Genomic DNA, 16433 nt, shown 5'->3' with positions numbered 1-16433 from the left:
TATGTATTAACTAGGTGACTTCTGAAGGCAATTGCTTCCACTAGATTTTAGTTAGGGGTATCAGAGTAAAGGGGGCTGAATACAAATGCATGCCACACTTTTCACATATTTAATTGTAAAAAATGTTGAAAAACATTTATCATTTTCCTTCCACTTCACAATTATGTGCCACATTGTGTTGGTCCATCACATAAAATCCCAATAAAATACATTTACGTTTTTGGTTGTAACATGACAAAATGTGGAAAATTTCAAGGGGTATGAATACTTTTTTAAGGCTCTGTATACACCCCAGTGTACAGAGTGCAGTGTTTAATGGTGTGTCATATGTAGCGCTACCCCCACAGGAGCCACTGAGTATATCGGGTGTTCTGTTCTTACCTCAACTGTAGTGAAGACCTCTGGCACCTCTGACTCACACAGATGCAGGCAAAGAAGGGTAACCTTTAGTAAATATCCTGGGGTGACCCCGGAATAAAAACTAGAGACCTTGAAGTGCAATATCAAGATATATTGAAAGAAATAATGTTTGATGTACCAGTTAATGCAATGCGAGATGTGTAGAAGGTTGTACAATTATAATCTCTCATGCAAGATAAAGGAGATACTCTAAATGCAAATAATTGTCAGCTTTAACTGTTACCTTACTCATCAAGTAAGCAGCTATAGGCAACTGTGATCTAGTAGCAATAACGTTATGACTAGGTCACCCATAGTTGCCAACATTGTAAAAAAAAATTTAGGGACACTTTTTTGGCTGTAGGCAGAGTCTTATTATAATTAGGGGCGGGGCATGCGTTTGTAGGTGTGACATAGCAAAAAAGAAAAATTTTGCCACGCCAAAAAATGGGTGTGGTTTACGTGCAATAGTGGGCATGGCCTAGTAGTGGTTCAAATGGGGGTGTGGTTAGAGTCTGAGATGGAGAAAGAAAGGGGAAAAGAAGGAGGAAAGGAGAGAGAAGGAAGGAAAGAGGGATGGAGGGACAGCAGGCCCAGATCCTACACCACAATAGAAATGTGTATTCCAGAGTTTAACAAATCAGCAGATAAAGATACTCCAAACACCTGGTGTTAGTGCTTCAATCATCCCAGCACCATGGTTGTTGTGGTGTCAGGATGATTGAAGCGCGTTATTACTATTATTACATTGTAATATAGAATGAAATCATTCAACTCACCATAATGCCAAATCAGTGGGACCCCTGAGTGTGTCACCTGCCATGTCGCCTGCCACCAGATGTCATCAGGTGCCCCCAGCGGAGTCTGTCCTTGCATCAGGTGCCCCAGCAGAGTCTGTCCTCACATCAGGTGCCCCAAGCAGAGTCTGTCCTTACATCAGGTGCCCTCAGCAGAGTCCGTCCTTACATCAGGTGCTCCCAACAGAGTCCGTCCTTACATCAGGTGCCCCCAGAAGCAGAGGCCCTCCTTACAGATCTGTGTCCCTGGCAGCGGAGCGCCTCCTTACATCTGGTGTCCCCATCAGCGGAATCCTCCTTTACATCTGGTGTCCCTAGCAGCGGAGCCCTCCTTTACATCTGGTATCCTTGGCAGCGGAGCCCTCTTTACATCTGGTGTCCCCAGCAGTGGAGCCCTCCTTTACAACTGTGTCCCCAGCAGTGGAGCCCTCATTTACATCTGGTGTCCCTGGCAGCAGAGCCCTCCTTTACATCTGGTGTCCCTAGCAGTGAAGCCCTCCTTTACATCTGGTGTCCCCAGCAGCGGAGCCCTCCTTTACATCTGTGTCCCCGGCAGTGGACCCCTAATTTACATCTGGTGTCCCTGGCAGCGGAGCCCCCCTTTACATCTGGTGTCCCCCAGCAGTGGAGCCCTCCTTTACATCTGGTGTCCCCCAGCAGCGGAGCTCTCCTTTACATCTGGTGTCCCTGGCAGCGGAGCCCTCCTTTACATCTGGTGTCCCCCAGCAGCGGAGCCCTCCTTACAGATCTGTGTCCCCCAGCAACAGAGCCCTCCTTACTTCAGTGTCCCCAGCAGCTGGCAGCAGTGGAGTCCCACCTTACACCAGGCATTCCCAGCGGAGTCCCTCCTTACACCAGGCAATCCGAGCGCAGTCACTCCTTACACCAGACATTCCCAGCAGTCCCTCCTTACACCAGGCAATTCCAGTAGAGTCCCTCTTTACATCAGATGTCCCCAGTTGAGTCCCTCCTTACATCAGGCATTCCCAGCAGAGACCTCCTTACACCAGGCATTCCCAGCGGAGTCCCTTGTTACACCAGGCATTCCCAGCGAAGTCCCTCCTTACACCAGGCAATCCCAGCGCAGTCCCTCCTTACACCAGGCAATCCCAGCGCAGTCCCTCCTTACACCAGGCATTCCCAGCTGAGCCCCTCCTTACACCAGGCATTTACAGCGGAGTCCCACCTTACACCAGGCAATCCCAGCACAGTCCCTCCTTACACCAGGCATTCCCAGCGGAGTCCCTCCTTACACCAGGCAATCCAAGCGCAGTCCCTCCTTACACCAGGTGTCCCCCAGTGGAGCCCCCTCTCATCAGCTGTCCCCCAGTGAAGCCCCCTCTCATCAGGTGTCCCTCAGTGGAGCCCCCTCTCATCAGGTGTCCCCCAGTAGAGCCCCCCTCTCATCAGGTGTCCCCCAGTGAAGCCCCCCTCTCATCAGGTGTCCCCCAGTGGAGCCCCCCTCATCAGGTGTCCCCCAGTGAAGCCCCCCTCCCATTAGGTGTCCCCCAGCAGTGGAGACTCTCTCCGCCACCATTACAGAAAAACAGATGGCACAGGCAGTCAGTGAAACAATATAGGCAGGGTGGCTGCAAATAGAAATTGAGCTGCGGCGTCGCCTACCCCCTCCCCTTCCCACATCAGGTCACAGACAGACCGGCAGCGGGGCGGGAGGTGGGCGGTGCCGCAGCTCAATTTCTATTGTCAGCCACCCAGCCTCTTCTTCTAGTCTTCAGGAAAATGTTGGCCAGTGGAGACATTGTCTGCGCCGGCTGCGGAGCCATAGCGGCGGCAGCGGCGAAAATTGGGGAAAACAAGAATTTCCCAGGACATTTTCGTGAAATCTGGGAAAAGGGTCTAAATCCCAGGAATGTCCCGGGAAATTCAGGACAGTTGGTAAGTATGGGTCACCCAAGGTCATATGGGGGCATGGCTTTGGCCTCTTGTTTGCATGTAAAGAAACAAAGATACTGATGCAACTACAAAACACAGTTTATAGCAGAAGGTTCTCCTACAGTCTTTGTCAGACTCTTCGGCCGGCCATGTTGGAGCCCTCACAGATGTTGGTGCACTTTGTAGAACAGAATTGCAAGCAGAGAGTCTGAACTGAAAGCAGACAGCTAGAAAATATCACACTCTCTATGATGAAGGCTCTAAAGGGTCCATGAGCTGTGAAAAAGGCTTCTATTGATCCTGATTTGGACAATTGAGAGTTAATGTTTGAAAGGAAGAGTATCACAGATATTCCTGCATTTTGACACGAGAGGAAGTTTGAGAATTTGTTATAGCGGGAACAGAAGGAAAAAATATGAAGAGTGTCCACTCACCAAAGTCCCAGTGACTGTGAGACCAAGCCTGCTTGCAGCTCTCTAGGGGGGCCCCCTTTGTGGACGGTAAGGTTCCCAGGTGATTCTCCCCAAGATTAGTGGCTCCGGTGGTCTCATTGATGTTGCTGTAATTTTCTGCTGCAGCTTGTGATGATAGCGATATGGCTTAGCTAAACTGTCTGTGCACTCCGGTTCCCCGAGCAGCTTTGACAGTAGGTCGATGTAGGATTTGGGTATACACATACACCCGGTTGGGGGTCTAGTATGGCCTGGCCAGTGCAGTTGTCCATCTCAATCTTCCAGTACTGGCCAACTCTGATACCCAGACAGAAATACAGTCTTTGGCCATCCATTCAATCCTCCTGCTTTCTCCAGCAGAATCGTCCAACCACACACTCTGAAGTCTCTCTATCCCCACTTTCCCGGGCTTTTCTATTTATCTGACCCCTCCTGCTTTCAGGTGTGCTGGATCTTGTAGTCTCATGCTGCACAATAATAAATGGTATTCCTGCTGACTTAAAGTGGTTGTTTACCTGCAGAAAAAAAAATCTGTAAGGCAAAGGCATAATGAGCTAGTATGTACCGCATACTAGCTCATTAGGAAATACTTACCTTATAACGAAGCGTCGGAATCTAATCCCGGTCCACGCCGAGGGAGCTGAAATTTTGGCCTCGGCGTGTCTTCTGGGTTCGCAGCTCCAGTGCTGTGAGTGGGCGGAGCTGCTATGACGTCACTCCCACGCAGGGCCGTTTTTAAGGCAGGGCAAAAGGGGCAGCTGCCCTGGGCCCTGTCATTGTTGTGGGGTCCAAGGCAGCTGCCATATACTTACCAACTATCCTGGTTTAAATTCCCTTGTCCCTTGAGGTTTTAGTCCTGTGCTGTGTCCCAATATCTCAGTGTGAAGTGCTGCAACTAATGCTGCCCAGCTCTGCCCTATTGTTGTGTAAAGATGACTCACCTGCAGACCCTGTGTTTACATGTAAATTACCGGCATTCATATGTAAATAGGGTCAGCCAGCGGCATGGATATGTATATCTTGCCCCCCTGAGGTCATATTCACAGTAATCTCTAGCAACCAATCAACAAGCAGAAATCATGTGCTGTAACCTCTAGCAACTAATCAGTGAGCCGTAATGTGTGCTGTAACCTCTAGCAACCAGTCAGTGAACGGTAATGATATACTGTAACCTCTGGCAACCAATCGCAATAACTGCCTGATCTGATTCAGTAAACTGATTTTGAGTCTAGCTGCTATTTATTGTATGTCTTAGAGCAGGTGGAGAGTAAAACTACATGGGGGGGGGGGGGGCCCCAAGAAAAGTTTTGCCCAGGGTCCAATTAATATTAAAGATGGCCCTGCTCCCACGCATGAACGTGGGAGTCTTTTTCCCGGCAGCATCTGCGGGACCTTCAGCCGGGCATTCACAGCGCATGCGCCGCTGACTTCAGCTTCTGCATGCAATGTGAATATCTCCTAAACCGTACATTTAGGAGATATTAATTTTACCTACAGGTAAGCCTTATTAAAGGGCTTACCTGTATGGGTAAAAATTAAAAAAATGGGTATACAACCGCTTTAACGACATCTCCCACAATTCAGTGCTTTGGCTGAAAGTGAATCAGAGTGGCAGAGCTCCATCTTGTGGTAGAAGAAAGGAACTTCTTACATAACTATTAACCATTGCAGTGCAGGATGAAACTTGCACAATTACTTTACAATGGATCTCGTTACACATATTGTATACAGCCCAAGGTACAGAGTGCAGTGGTCAGGAACATGTCATATACAGCCCAGCATATAGACTGTAGTAATCAGGAGCTTACCATATACAACTCAGTGTACTTAGTGCATGCCCACCCCCTCCTGAATCATACCATCCACATGCTATCAACTTGGGGGAGTGCTTTGCCACAAGTTTCAGAGGCTCAACACTGCCACTACAGTAAGAGGACAATGACTTTCCTAAGCAAGTCTCTGTGAAAAACGAACATTGACTGAGTAGACATAGAAGAAGAGGGAAGGGTCTAGCTAGGACTAAACTAAGTAGCTCTAAATAGGAGGTGAGTGGGAGCACTGACCAAATATGACCATTTAATTTGCTCATTTGATAAACTGTGAACAGCTTGGGTTTGGGTCAACACTTATGGTCAACCCAAACTCGAAGCTCATCCCCACTGAGAAACAGAAATTGTTCATTTCTCAAAGAACTCCTAGGGACCTTTGGAGGAACCCTGGCTGAGAAAGGCTGGATTGGCAGTAATATATTTCTATCCCCCTTGGTGGGAGTGGAGACAACTAAGAGCGCAAGGCCGTGTTCACACTATGAGACGTTACTCAGGTCTGCAGTTCCTCTGAGCTCCACAAGGTGGTGATCTCACCTCTACCAAGACAGGAAATCTCTATGGTAGACAGGAAGTGATGTCAGGTATACAGGAAGGGATGTCAGGTGCAGACAGGAAGTTCTGGGTTAGAGGCGAGTCGAGGAGAAGTAGATATGGTGAGTAGAGGGGACACCTTGCTGGAACTTATGGCAGAGAAGGTAATAGGATCTGATTTTCTATTTACACCCAGTAACCCCCCGTCATGTCCATCATCTTCCTCCATGGTCACCGTGACATCTTTTATCTCCAGCAGATGATGACACACACATATATAGCGTAGAAACATAGATTAACCCCTTCAGGGTCAGAACATTTCCCACTTACGGGGCCGGAACATTGTCCTCATTTTTGGCAATATGGTCCCAAGAGGCTGTGGCTGTGAGGGGGTAATAGGGATAAAGACTCTGGGGGGCCTCTGAGATGATGGTGATTCTGAAGGACTCCGAGGGGTTAGTCAGCCTTCAGGGCTCTGAGGGAAGAGGAGGCTGTAGGGCTCAGGGGGCTTCTAAGGTAGGGAGGGGGATTCTTGATCAATGATGGTCCTTCTACCTGCACTTTTCAAAGCTACTTACAAAACTCTTACAAGGAAATGAAGGCAGCCTTCACTTTCTTCCCTTGTTACTGGTCAAGTAATATGTTCCAGGACACCAAGTGGAATGAAGAAGGGAAGTCCTTCACCCTGGGTACGCACTCGTTGTTAGAGGATCTGTGTGCGCAGACTCACTTAGCAGGCCACGTTGTGGGTCTGAGGGAGCCGTCCAATACCTTCCCATGACATAGACTGTGTCAGAGCCTGGTACTGGAATCCAGAACACCAGGAACCCACCGCCACTCTGTACAAGCTTCTGGATACTACAGTATACTTGGCAACTAAGAGAACAAATCCCTCACCCCCTGCTGTCCTACCCCTACCCACACTGGGCTGCCAATGGAGGGATGACAACAAAATCCCCCCCCCCCCCAACAGCCCTCTACTTTACCACCATCATCCTCCTGCTATCCAATCCTATCCCTTCTCTTGCTAAAGAGAGTGACAGTGACATCACTCCTATCAGTCAGCAGGCTGCCAGAGATTGGAGCCTTGCAGATTGAGCACTGGCAATTATCTGGATTAGCCCAGAACTCCGGCCAAAAGTCAGCAAGTTCCCCTTCCTGGACATCATGATGACCCTACATTGACCTCACAGCACTGCCTCAGAGAAAACCAAGAAGACAGAAGAAGAATCGTATTTATCATTCCTTGTCTGCAGATCTAACTAAAAGCAGTTCAGAAATAAAACAAACTCCACAGTAAAAGGGAATTTCTGATCTGGCGGGCCAAGAGGGTCCCGGAACCTTGAAAATGTAACAAACACTAAATTGTGCAAACTAAATGTGTTCACATGGGGGCAGTAGTTCCTAAATGCACAGCAACCATCCTATACCCCCCTCACATCCACATCCTATTATTGTGTGACCAATACCATCCAAATAATTCTTACTTTCATTTCCTAAAGTTATCCGTCTACAAGGAGACCTGTATAGATCAAATGACGGCACCAATGAGGATGGAGGAGGACCGGAGTCACATGACTGAGAAGATCCTAAACCTCACCCTGGAGATCATCTACCTGCTGACTGGAGAGGTGAGGAGGATTCTGGGAGGTCACATGACATCACTCTTATCTATATTAATAAAACACAAACCTTACCGGAGAGGTGAGGAGGATTCTGGGATTCTAACATGAGATTCTTATTGATTCTTCAATACAGAGATTTCCTCTTCTGAAGTCAGGTGATCATATGACCATCACAGTGCCTCCATGCAACTCCCTAAAACCTGAGAGACACAACATGCAGAAGATTCTAGAAGTCACCAAGAAGATGATGGAGCTGCTGACAGGAGAGGTGAGCGGTGCCGGGAATTCTGGGACATTATCCAGTAACAGACAAGGGATGTGTCTGGATGGTGACTGTATCATTGTGTGTGTCAGGTTCCTATAAGGTGTCAGGATGTCACTGTCTATTTCTCCATGGAGGAGTGGGAGTATTTAGAAGGACACAAGGATCTCTACAAGGACGTCATGATGGAGAATCAGCCGCCCCTCACATCACCGGGTAAGAGGAGACTTTATTGTAAAGGAGAGAGCAGTACGGAGGGTCCACCTAGATCCCCCATCATCTGATAAACACATAGAAACAATGTATTCAGTCAGTGTGTGTGTTTCCTACAGATGGATCCAGTAATGGGAACCCACCAGAGAGATGTCCCCGTCCTCTGTATTCCTGGTATTCTACACGGGAAGGACACACCATCCTTCACCATCATCAGGTAGGTGGGACTGAACAACTAGAACAGAATTCTAAGCTATGAGAGGCCATTCTTTTATGTAATCTCTTGTTCCATTTTACACGTATATTCTATCATCTTTGGGGTTTAGGGCAAGGAACTGAAAGACATCAAAGCTGAGGTTAAAGAGGAAGAAGAAGAGATGTTGATGAGTGGAGCTCAGCAGTCTATGGGAGGGGGAGGTCCTCTGTATTCCTGGGATTCCACACAGGAAGATCACACCATCCCTCACCAATACAAGGTTGGTTGAACAGAAAATCTGGGACATGGACTTGCAAGATGATGTGTGGATCTTTTCTATATGTGATGTCACAATATTACATTTTAAGTTTCTATCATTTTCTTGGTTTAGGGTGAAGATCTGACAGATATAAAAGTGGAGGTTAAAACAGAAGAAGAAGAGACGTATGTGAGGGATGATCAGCAGTCTATGGAGGAGGATGGAATAACGGGGACATTTATAGAGGAGGACACTCCTACAGAGATCAGCACAGGTGGGTCATTAATAGTAAATACATTCACTATATAATTTATATGATACTTTACGTAATCCTAACACCTTCACTATATACTCTATGTTGTACATTACATACTTCTGACTTCTGTTCTCTCCCCTCTACACACTGCTATATATAAACATAATATGTATTCTCTTTTGTTTCACCCATTTTCTACCAGCTGGACATTTTATATCTGATGATTTGTTTGGAGCACAGACCTTTACGTGTTGATAATAATGTGATAACATCCTCACACTTTGGAACCTTAAACAGAAAGTGATAATGAGGGAGGAGTCAGTAACCCAATGATGGTGGTCTTCAGGATCAGTTCAGTTTTCATCTTGGTTGTTCTCCCCCCATCCTTACTCTCTGACCTCTGGTGGGGCTCAGCCCGGCTGGTTTTCATGACTAAATCATGGACTAAATAAGGAACTGCAGCCCTGCTTGGGTCGGCAAGATGACCATGAGTGATAGAGGGGGTGGGGACACTCGTTCTATAATCCCTTCATCACTCCTATTAAGGACAGTTCTCATTGGTTAATAACCCAAAAATCAATCTTCGCAGTCACCCAAATAACCAAACTGGGTTTCAAGCTAACACCATATAGGTCAGGGGTCTTGAATTAAAATTTGCAGAGATCCGGTGAGCAGAGGTCCGAATCTTGTTAGCGCTATTTCACATCACGTTCCCCCACCCGTGCATCATCGTCTTCAGCGTTCATTTCACATCATAGTCCCCTTTACATCACAGGCCCCTCTTTAACTGCCTCCCATCCAGCCTATGTACATAAATGGCCAGGTGGGAGCTTCCTCGGTCTGAGTGAACGTACCTGTACATTCCTCAGAATGGGTGACCGCGCGGCCCTATCCTTTGACAGCTCATCACAGATCGGGACATAGGTGCTGTGGTTGGCCCTCTTGATCACGTGATGGCTGTGTCCAATCACAGCCATCAAACAGTGTAAACAGAGACACACGTGTCTCTGTGTCGGCTGTCCCTGCTGAGCTCCGTGAGAGCTCAGTGGGAGAGGAGGGAGCGGGGAATGCTGCAGCCTGTGACTGCTCTCTGTGTAACGGATGATTTTAGTGTTCATTTACACAGAGATCACACAGACTGCAGCCATCCCCACACAGTACACCAAGCACCACTGTCCCTGTCCCTGTCCAAGTGTCCCATGAACATCTGTACCAGTGCACAAAACATCGGTCACAGTGTACCAGTGTCCCATGAACATCTGTACCAGTACACAAAAATATCTGTCACAGTGTACCGGTGTCCCATGAATATCTGTACCAGTGCACAAAACATCTGTCACAGTGTGCCATTGTCCCATGAATATCTGTACCAGTGCACAAAACATCTGTCACAGTGTACCATTGTCCCATGAATATCTGTACCAGTGCATAAAACATCTGTCACAGTGTACCATTGTCCCATGAACATCTGTACCAGTACACAAAAACATCTGTCACAGTGTACCATTGTCCCATGAATATCTGTACCAGTGCACAAAACATCTGTCACAGTGTACCAGTGTCCCATGAATATCTGTACCAGTGCATAAAACATCTGTCACAGTTTACCATTGTCCCATGAATATCTGTACCAGTGCATAAAACATCTGTCACAGTGTACCAGTGTCCCATGAATATCTGTACCAGTGCATAAAACATCTGTCACAGTGTACCAGTGTCCCATGAATATCTGTACCAGTGCATAAAACATCTGTCACAGTGTACCAGTGTCCCATGAACATCTGTACCAGTGCACAAGAATACTGTATCTGTCACAGTGTACCAGTGTCCCCTGAACATCTGTACCAGTGCATAAAATATCTGTCACAGTGTACCAGTGTCCCATGAACATCTGTACCAGTGTCCAATGAACATCTGTACCAGTGCTCAAAAACATCTGCGATAGTGTTCCATTGCAACATCAGTATCTGTCAGTTTCCGCCAGTGGACGATCAACATCTGTCACAGTGTCCCACCAATAAATAAATAGAAAAGTAAAGCGCCCCTGTCCCCATGTGCTCATGTGCAAAGGCGAGCGCACACATTGGTCCCGTACGCATACGTAAACGGTGATCGCACCACACGTGAGGTATCGCCACCAACGTCAGAGTGAAAGCAATAAATCTAGCCCCAGACCTCCTGTGTAACTTAACTGGTAACCAATATAGGCTTATAAAGCATCGCCTATGGAGATTTTTAAATACAGAACTTTGGTGCCATTTCACAAGTGTGCTCAATTTTAAAAGCATGGCATGTTCGTTATCTGTTTACCCAGCACAACACCAAATTTGATATTTTTCCAAAATTTGGGTATTGAAATTCTTTGTGTGCATTGAAATTCAAAGTGTATTTATGCATTAGTGTGTAAAATTGTGTTAGAAAAAACGCTGAGATAAAAAATGTGCAAATACCACTATTTTATTCTCTAGGGCCTCTGCTAAAAATATATAAAGTCTGAAGGTTCTAAGTAATTTTTTTAGCAAAAATACAGATTTTTACTTTTTATGTAAACAAAAAGGGTCAGAAGAAGGCCTGGTCTTAAAGTGGATAATGCCTAAAGGTACTCCTCGGATGTTGGGCCTCTATGTGGCCAGGCTGTGAAAAAGTCTCACATAGCCATACTCGGGAGGAGGAGTAGAATGTGTTGTGAGGTGTAGTTGCAATTATGCCTATGCCGTGTGTGAGAAATAACTTGTTATTATGACATTTTGGGGGGGGACAAATTTTATTTACACACACACACACCCCCCCCCCCCTTTTATGACCAGGCCATTTTTTGCGATAAGGCACTGCATTTTTTTAGCTGACAATTGTGCGGGCGTGCGATGCTGTACCCAAATAAAATGTCCTTTTTTTTCCACAAGTACAGCTTTCTTTTGGTGGTATTTGATCACCTCTGCGGTTTTTACTATTTGCGCTATAAACAAAAAGAGACCGACAACTTTGAAAAAAATATTTTTATTGACAGAAAGTAAAAAATATATTTAAAATTTCTAATTTCTTCTTCAATTTAGCCCAATATGTATTCTGCTACATATTTTTGGTAAATAAATTTCCCAATAAGTGTATATTGATTGGTTTGCACAAAAGTTATAGCGTCTACAAACTACAGTGGATATAAAAAGTCTACACACCCCTGTTAAAATGTCAGCTTTCCGTGATTTAAAAAAATGAGACAAAAGATAAATCATTTCAGAAGTTTGTACACCTTTAATGTGACCTATAAACTGTACAACTCAGTTGAAAAACAAACTGAAATCTTTTAGGGAGGGAATTAAAAATGAAAAAAATAAAATTATGTGGTTGCATAAGTGTGCACACCCTTAAACTAATACTTTGTTGAAGCACCTTTTGTCACTCAGTCTTTCTGGGTATGAGTCTATCAGCATGGCACATCTTGACTTGGCAATATTTGCCACTCTTCTTTGCAAAAACACTCCAAATCTGTTGTTAGACTGCGAGGGCATCTCCTGTGCACAGCTCTCTTCAGATCACCCCACAGATATTCAATCAGATTCAGGTCTGGGCCATTCCAAAACTTTAATCTTCTTCTGGTAAAGTCATTCCTTTGTTGATTTGGTCGTATGCTTTGGGTCGTTGTCATGCTGAAAGATGAAGTCCCTCTTCATGTTCAGCTTTCCAGCAGAAGCCTGAAGGTTTTGTGCCAATATTAAATATTTTGAACTGTTCATAGTTCCCTCTACCTTGATTAGGGCCCCTGTTCCAGCTGAAGAAAAACAGCCTCAAAGCATGATGCTGCCACCACCATGCTTCACGGTGGGTATTAGGGGTGTTGAATTTAATCGCAGCATCGATGCATCGCGATTCGGCCATCCGCGATTCGGCATTGATGCTACAACCGAAATAATCGATTTTGGGGTGACGTCATCTGTGTGGCGCACGTGCCTCCCAGAACGGAGCTGAAATCAGCCGAAAGGCGTTGTGCCCTGCTTCTCCACACTGAGCCGTGGGCATTAGCCGCACCCTCATTTCCTGCTTCCCACTGACGTCATCCCCAGCATCGTCGCCGTGTGTTTAGCTGGCTGCTACAGGAGAGAAGACATGTGGAGCGAGTGTCCCTGACTCCCGGTCTCCAGAGAGTCCTCCTCCTCCTCGGCTTACTGTCACACAAGGTGCTGCGGGAGACCTAAGCCAGCGTCCTGCGCTTGTCCTCCTCACAACAGGCTGCTGTGGGCAGTGGGAGACCCCAGCGAGCCAGAAGAATACTGGATGGCCACGCTTGTCCTCCTCAGAGGCTGCAGTGGGAAAGCAGTGCACACTCTGTCATCATCAGGTACTTAAGTAAGACACATATCTGATGAACCATTATGTGCAAATTTGCCAAATTATGACCGTAATAAAATAATGAACTTGATGGTGGACCTAAACATTAAAGTGACCATGCCATTTCATTAATTATGGTTTATGCATGTCTTATTGTCTCAGTGATTAACTCACATCACAACTTCATTGATACCTTTTTTTTTGTATGATTTATGGTTTTGCTCATCACTGACCCCACACATGCAGCCATGCATTGCATGTGTGGGGCAGTGATGAGCAAAATCATAAATCATACAAAGAAAAAAGGGTATCAATGAAGTTGTGATGTGAATCAATCACTAAGACAATAAGACATACATAAACCATAAATAATAAAATGGCATACATTGTCGTTTGGGGGGACGTTATGGGGACATTGTCCACAGTCTCTGACCCTCTCTTGTATCATACCTGTAGTCTCTGTCCATCTCTTGTATCATGTCTACAGTCTCTGGCCCTCTCTTGTATCATGTATGCAGTCTCTGGCCCTCTCTTGTATCATGTATGCAGTCTCTGACTCTCTCTTGTATCATGCCTGTAGTCTCTGTCCATCTCTTGTATCATGTCTGTAGTCTCTGTCCATCTCTTGTATCATGTCTGTAGTCTCAGACCATCTCTTGTATCATGTATGCAGTCTCTGTCCATCTCTTGTATCATGTCTACAGTCTCTGGCCTTCTCTTGTATCATGTATGCAGTCTCTGGCCCTCTCTTGTATCATGTATGCAGTCTCTGACCCTCTCTTGTATCATGTCCGCAGTCTCTGGTCCTCTCTTGTATCATGTATGCAGTCTCTGACCCTATCTTGTATCATGTATGCAGTCTCTGACCCTCTCTTGTATCATGCCTGTAGTCTCTGTCCATCTCTTGTATCATGTCTGTAGTCTCTGACCATCTCTTGTATCATGTATGCAGTCTCTGTCCATCTCTTGTATCATGTCTACAGTCTCTGGCCTTCTCTTGTATCATGTATGCAGTCTCTGACCCTCTCTTGTATCATGTCCGCAGTCTCTGGCCCTCTCTTGTATCATGTATGCAGTCTCTGGCCCTCTCTTGTATCATGTATGCAGTCTCTGACCCTCTCTTGTATCATGTCCGCAGTCTCTGGTCCTCTCTTGTATCATGTATGCAGTCTCTGACCCTCTCTTGTATCATGTATGCAGTCTCTGACCCTCTCTTGTATCATGTCTGCAGTCTCTGGCCCTCTCTTGTATCATGTATGCAGTCTCTGACCCTCTCTTGTATCATGTCCATAGTCTCTGGCCCTCTCTTGTATCATGTATGCAGTCTCCGACCCTCTCTTGTATCATGTCCGCAGTCTCTGGCCCTCTCTTGTATCATGTATGCAGTCTCCGACCCCCTCTTGTATCATGTCCGCAGTCTTTGGCCCTCTCTTGTATCATGTCCACAGTCTCTGACCCTCTCTTGTATCATGTCTGCAGTCTCTGACCATCTCTTGTATCATGTCCGCAGTCTCTGACCCTCTCTTGTATCATGTCTGCAGTCTCTGACCATCTCCTGTAGTATGTCTGCAGTCTCTAACAATCTCTTGTAGTAGGTCTGCAGTTTCTGACCATCTCCTGTATAGTATCATGTCTGCAGTCTCTGACCATCTTCTGTATCATGTCTGCAGTCTCTGACCATCCCCTGTAGTCATTTGGGGGCAGTCTGGAGCTCCTCTTTAAGTTGTCTGCTGTGTTTACACTTTGCTTCATGCAGGGAGTGTTGTCTTTTTTTTTAAGAACAGATAAAATTTAAAAAATTGAGTTCTTCGGAGTGCTTGAATTTTGTGGATGAAAACCATACGCAGTAATCGTAATACATCGTGAGCGGAATCGAATTGTGGACAGGATAATCATAATCTAATCAAATTGTGAGGCCAGTGAAGAGAAATTGAAATTGTGAGGCCAGCGCACCCCTAGTGGGTATGGTGTTCTTTTGGTGATGTGCAGTGTTGTTTTTGCACCAAGCATATCTTTTGGAATTATGGTCAAAAACCATAACACATTTTCCCACACGTTTTTGGGAGACTTCAGATGTGTTTTTGCAACATTTAGCTGGGATTAGAAGATGTTTTTCTTCGTAAGGCTTCCGTCTTTCCACTCTACCCCATAGCCCAGACATATGAAGAATACGGGAGATTGTTGTCACATGTACCACACAACCAGTACTTGCCACATATTCCGGCAGCTGCTTTAATGTTGCTGTAGGCCTCTTGGCAGCCTCCCTGACCAGTTTTATTCTCGTCTTTTCATCAAGTTTGGAGAGACGTCCAATTCTTGGTAATGTCACTGTTGTGCCATATTTTCTTCACTTGATGGTGGTCTTCACTCTGTTCCATGGTATATCTAATGCCTTAGAAATTCTTTTGTACCCTTCTCCTGACTGATACCTTTTAACAGTGAGATCCCTCTGATTCTTTGGAAGCTCTCTGTGGACCATGGCTTTTGCTGTAGGATGCGATTAAGAAAATGTCAGGAAAGACCTACTAGAACAGCTGAACCTTATTTGGGGTTAATCAGAGGCACTTTTAATTTGTTGTTCAACTGAGTTGTACCGTTTATAGGTCACAGTCAAGGTGGAACAAGTTCTGAAATGATTTATCTTTGTCTCATTTTTTTACATCACAGAAACCTGACATTTTAACAGGGGTGTGTAGACTTTTTATATCCACTGTATGGGACAGATTTATGGAATTTTTATTTATTTATTTTTTACTAGTAATGGCGGCGATCAACGATTTTTAGCTGGACTGCGATAATGCGGCAGACAAATCTAACACTAACTGACACTTTTTGGGGACCAGTGACACTAAAACAGTGATCAGTGCTAAACAAATGCACTGTTACTGTAGAAATTACACTGGCAGGGAAGGGGTTAACATCACGTGCGATCAAAGGGTTAAGTGTGTCCCTAGGGGGTACTTTCTAACTGTGTGGGGGAGGTGCTTTGACTGGGGGAAGGCAGAGATCCGTGCTCCTGCTTAGCAGAAACACAGGATCTCCATCTTTCCCTCTCACAGAACGCCAGTCTGCCTTGTTTACATAGGAAGACCGCTGTTCTGCCTGTCTTGAGAAGGATCGGTGGGTCCTGGCAGACATCGCGCCCCGACAGACTCGCTGATTGGCCCGTACTGTGTCCATTCACAGTGGGAGCGGGTCGCCGGCGGCGCGTGCGCCCCAGACAGAGTGCACAAAATCAATACCTATAATTTAATAGTTTATAACCATTATTATAGTTTTTAATATTATTATTAATAAATAATAATAATTAAAAAAAAAAATAATGGTTAATAAACGTAATATTTTAATTATTATAGAAATTATCAGAATGTTTTTTGTTCATTCAGATTTTGGTTATT

At 45.6% G+C, this 16433-nt stretch overlaps 1 protein-coding gene across 6 annotated transcripts in view; it reads left to right on the top strand.

The window, feature by feature from the left end:
- LOC141105050 (uncharacterized) overlaps positions 1–16433 on the top strand; it is a 126092-nt gene that overhangs the window by 25408 nt on the left and 84251 nt on the right. Inside the window, exons 1-4 of one of the 6 annotated variants that reach the window (XM_073594877.1) lie at positions 7859–8004; positions 8121–8218; positions 8328–8477; positions 8589–8730. The exons of 3 other annotated variants lie outside the window; for them this stretch is intronic. In XM_073594877.1, the coding sequence (XP_073450978.1) occupies positions 7920–8004; positions 8121–8218; positions 8328–8477; positions 8589–8730 (475 nt within the window). In that variant the 5' untranslated portion in view covers positions 7859–7919. Of the gene's footprint in view, positions 1–7858; positions 8005–8120; positions 8219–8327; positions 8478–8588; positions 8731–16433 lie in introns of those variants that run through there. 2 more of the 6 variants (XM_073594872.1, XM_073594873.1) reach the window with 2 other exon arrangements.

This window comes from Aquarana catesbeiana, linkage group LG08 (assembly GCF_042186555.1).
Source record: "Aquarana catesbeiana isolate 2022-GZ linkage group LG08, ASM4218655v1, whole genome shotgun sequence".
Lineage (NCBI taxonomy): Eukaryota > Metazoa > Chordata > Amphibia > Anura > Ranidae > Aquarana > Aquarana catesbeiana.
Note: the sequence above shows the minus strand (reverse complement) of the source record. Positions and strands in the feature narration are given on the sequence as shown.